Source organism: Malurus melanocephalus, unplaced genomic scaffold (genome assembly GCF_030028575.1).
Source record: "Malurus melanocephalus ecotype Western Australia unplaced genomic scaffold, MMel_1.1 scaffold_198, whole genome shotgun sequence".
NCBI classification, from domain to species: Eukaryota; Metazoa; Chordata; class Aves; order Passeriformes; family Maluridae; genus Malurus; species Malurus melanocephalus.
In genome coordinates this window covers 411,405-415,528 of record NW_026623430.1, presented here as the reverse complement: position 1 = coordinate 415,528, position 4,124 = coordinate 411,405, and the positions used below count along the sequence as shown (strand labels likewise).

General features: G+C 36.1%; 1 protein-coding gene and 1 long non-coding RNA gene across 5 annotated transcripts in view; one reads left to right on the top strand and one right to left on the bottom strand.

The window, feature by feature from the left end:
- Positions 1 to 2,020: 2,020 nt before the first annotated feature.
- The window catches only part of LOC130577846 (uncharacterized), a 6,324-nt gene continuing 4,220 nt past the window's right edge, over positions 2,021 to 4,124 (top strand). The window contains exon 1 of the long non-coding RNA XR_008965817.1: positions 2,021 to 2,132. This is a non-coding gene — a long non-coding RNA (uncharacterized LOC130577846). The remainder of the gene's footprint in view (positions 2,133 to 4,124) is intronic.
- CNTLN (centlein) overlaps positions 2,237 to 4,124 on the bottom strand; it is a 180,488-nt gene continuing 178,600 nt past the window's right edge. For all 4 annotated transcript variants that reach the window (XM_057373456.1, XM_057373457.1, XM_057373458.1 and 1 more), the window contains one exon: positions 2,237 to 2,917. In XM_057373456.1, coding sequence (XP_057229439.1) covers positions 2,816 to 2,917 — 102 coding nt within the window. In that variant the 3' untranslated portion in view covers positions 2,237 to 2,815. The remainder of the gene's footprint in view (positions 2,918 to 4,124) is intronic.

Sequence of the window (4,124 nt, the reverse complement as noted above, 5' to 3'; positions counted from 1 at the left end):
CATATTTAATGCATAAACACACACACACACACTCCCCACACCTGTGTTTGTATTTATACATTTAAATCTATATATAGGTGTTATAAATATATAAATTGTTGTATTTCAGGGCCTCACCCTTGTGTCACTGTACGTAATGACTGTAAACAACTCATTTATTTCTCACGCACAGATGCCAGCTGCTGCTGCCCGAGGGACAGGTCTGTCTGACAGTATTTCAGAGGCTGCAGGAATCAAAGCACCCAGCTCATTTTTGGGGAAAGTTTGCCATCTAGAGGCCGTATCTGGCAGCACTAGGAGATTAAACCTTAATAAARCAGATTAAGGGTGTCCGTAGACATAGTTCAAAACAGCACTGCCTTTAATACATTGAATGTTTAGCTTTGTTAGCGGCATCATTTTGAAAACGCCGAGCTAATGCTCTTCCCTAAATCAGAACCAGTTCTTTACAAAATAAGCTTGGTCCTAGTGTAAGGGGATTTAAAAAATATTAATAAAACATAACCAAAATGATTAATTTTAATACTTTTAGGGTAGTAAATATATTTTCAAAGATCATCTCCTTTTCTGCTGGTGGAGTAAAGATCAAATAAGCAATAAAAACAAGTACACGCATGACAGACTGAATTCAACATTTGTAACAGCGAACGGCAAAAATTTGTTTTCTTTGGAATATCACTTTTTATTGTCCTTAAAGAAATACCTCAAACTCCCTTACTTTTTTTCCGCTGAAAAACGCTGAGTGATATTTCCGTTATCACTTATTTGTATCAAATTAGAGATGAAAACAATTTTTGAATGAAAATACCATTAAAACACCTTTAAAAGATTAAGAAAGATCTTCAAAGATACTTGGCAAACTTTCCAGAAAAGTTTGCAGAAAGACTAGCAGAGTTATACTTTCAGGAACATTTGTGCATGAATCTGACTCCAGCTGGGTTTAACGATTTCGTTTTGCTCTCTCTTTTCAGATCAAGTAGATAATAATTTGGTTCTCCGGTGTTTTTCTTTACTCTTGTGCCAARAAAAGAGGTTGTTCATCCCCAGTTGCCCAGGAGATACAGAAATTGCAGGAGCCAGTAAAGCAAGATTTTTAAGATATGAGAAAATTATAGTAGCCTGGAAATTTCCCTCTTTTTGAGACATATTTTCTACATGAATTATCTGCTGTTCCCTGAATTTTCACTAAGACTAAAGAACATCAAGTGTTGAAGATCAGCACCAAGGTCAGACTTGCCCCAGTGGGTGTTTGAGAATGTGGAAATGAAGACAATGGGGATAATTTTCAGAGAGCTTTGGCCTACTGAAGCTCTTTTCACTAAGGTGTGATAGATGTTGAAATTATTTTCAAATACATTTTGCTGGAATTACTAAAAACMGTAAGAGGATGGTTTCCACATGTTTTGATGGAATTAACTTCCTTAATTTTTGTTGTCTTTATTTTACTGGCATTGGACCCCATCTGAATTTTCAGCTTCAGTAAAACCCTGAGGCAAATAATTCCAAGAGCTCAGTTTCTTTTGCATGTAAGTGGCTTTCTTTTGCTTGMTTTGACTATATGACAGTTTCATACAATGGCCCTTATTCCTTGCAATGAAAAAGGTGGTGGTCAACCATTCCTAAAGATGTGGCTTTTAGTTACAGAGGGCTTGTTCCCAGGCTTAATTTACTGGTGCAGGTGGAATATGTTTGCATGACTTTCTCTAATGCCAATAAAAATTCTCTCAAGYCCCCATGTTCACCAGGTACAACTGAGCAGAAGTTTAGAGGTCTCTTCCTTTTCTCAGAGACACCAAAATCACAACCTAGGAAAAGCACTGCATTGCTGTGCATAAAACCTCTGTTTCCTGCTTCAGTTAATGAACTCAGACCAAATAGATCTTGCTTCTGATTCCCCACCCAATTAGAATAATGATATCTGTTGTCAAACAACTTGATATCCATGAATGATGAGACATATGTGAGTTAAACATTATTAACACATGAATTCAGAAACCTGGATCTTCTTTTTTTTCCAGGCGGGTTGGTCCAGAGGAATACAAACTCTAAGATCAAACGTGTGAAGAAGTAGCAATTACTTGTTGGTACTGCCAGAGAAATCTTGGTGGAAATAACTGACTTTCCCAAGGCAGGTGAGAGCATGCAGCTAGTTGCTGTCTGAGAAAGAATTGTATCTACTAGTGAAAAAGGATCATAATAGAAAAAACTTTATTGAATTTTTAAAATACATTGTACACTTTATATTCTAATATACAGAAGGAAACACAGCCCTTACTGTGTTACTCCACACAATATTTTTATTCTACAATCATTCATTTTTTTCCAACATGAAAAAAGCATATCTTTTTATGCAGCATATATCACAGAGCTGGGCTTTACAAAAAAGCTAAAAGAAATCAGATATTCAAAACCCCAGTGATATTCCCAGCTCTTTTGTAAATCCTACTTCTACTATTCTGATTAGTACAATCAGGTGTTGCTTAGCTGCTTTTTGTTCTTTCAAAAATGGACAGATATGTATTAGTTAGAACAAAGACATCCCCTCTACAAAGTCTGCACAYGTGTTTGCTACCAATGCATTTAAAGGAAAATAATTTTGAACTTTGCATTGATTTGCAGCAATTTTTCTTTTCAGGAATCAAATACCACACTGCTTTCTAATAGGAATTTAATTAATTCCTCTTGTTCAACAATTAATTAGTTCACGGTTTCTGTGTATGTATTGAACATGCATATTGACAGTTCTTTATGAGAAAAGACATGAGGAGACAGCACACATTTTAGTCACACTTTGCAAAGATAAATCTTAGCAATATCATACAGTGTCCTTCATTAGAGAACTGTACTCTTCTACCAATTTCTTCTTCTCATTYAATTTTTCCAGTATGGCGTCCATTAAGTATGAGGCAAAAGGAAGCTGAAAAAGAAAGAATAAGAAAAATGATCATTGGACTTTATTTTCTTCATGTGAAAGACATTTATTAAATATCTTTAAACTATCAGATTTCACTTAGTTCTGACAACTACCATACACACATATCTGGTCTTTAAAGTTCATCTGCCTGGTTAGTGTCTGAAAATTTGCTCTCTATCATAAAAATGATAAAAGAGCAGTGTAAAATGAAAAAAGATAAACTCCTTATTGAACAATTCATGCTTTACTGGCCATGTTAATGATGTAAACTGCAGTACCAGCATCTCTGTCATTTATCTTCAATCAGCTGATCAATAAAAGGTTACAGTCACCTCTAGGGCATGCAGAAATGGTAGTGTATGAGTGTAAGTTCACTACTCTCAGGAGGATGAGACAGAACTACCAGTATAATTCTCAATGCTGTAGCAAATTGYCTTAGATTCACACACAAAAACCTGTAAATTATCAAAAAACAACAACAAAAAGACCAACAATACCCCAAAACAAACAAAAACAAAACYACAAACCACAACAACAACAACAACAAAAAAAAAAAACACCAAACCCCAAACAAACCAAAAACAAACAAAAAATCCAACCWTCACTCAAGGCAAAATCCCAAACCTCCAACTGCATTAATTGGAATATGACACAAATGTCTGCTTCTCAAAAAYACAACACAAAAAAATTGTATTGACAYATCTACAGAGAAAAATTGAAACCTCTTTTATAACTCCTCTAATATAAAAGATTAATTTGCACAATCAATGGCTTCAAAAGAGATTTGGTATATTTTTCGGTATCATTGCTTWAATGCTTAAAAAGGTTTTGCTGGGAAATATTTTTAGAGATAGCACAGAACAGTGGCCAGTGCTGTGCCTCAGGAGAACAGGACAATTTACCTTCACTGTTGAAAAGTCTCTGTCAGCTTCACAGCGCTCTGTCAGCTACCTGAACACCTTGTGAGACCAGTGCCACACAGCTCATTCAGAGGGAGTGTGTTGGTTTTACTTGGCCCAGTTTTTGGAAGTGGGGGGGCCAAAAAGACGGCTCCTCAGAGAAGCTTCTGGAGGCTTCCACCATGTCCAGCAGAGCTCATTGCTGTTGGCTCTGAGGATGATGGACATGCCACTGACCAAACCTGGGCCAATTAAAGATAGTGGTTACGCCTCTGTGAAAACATATTTAAGAAGAAAATCAAAACAAAGGG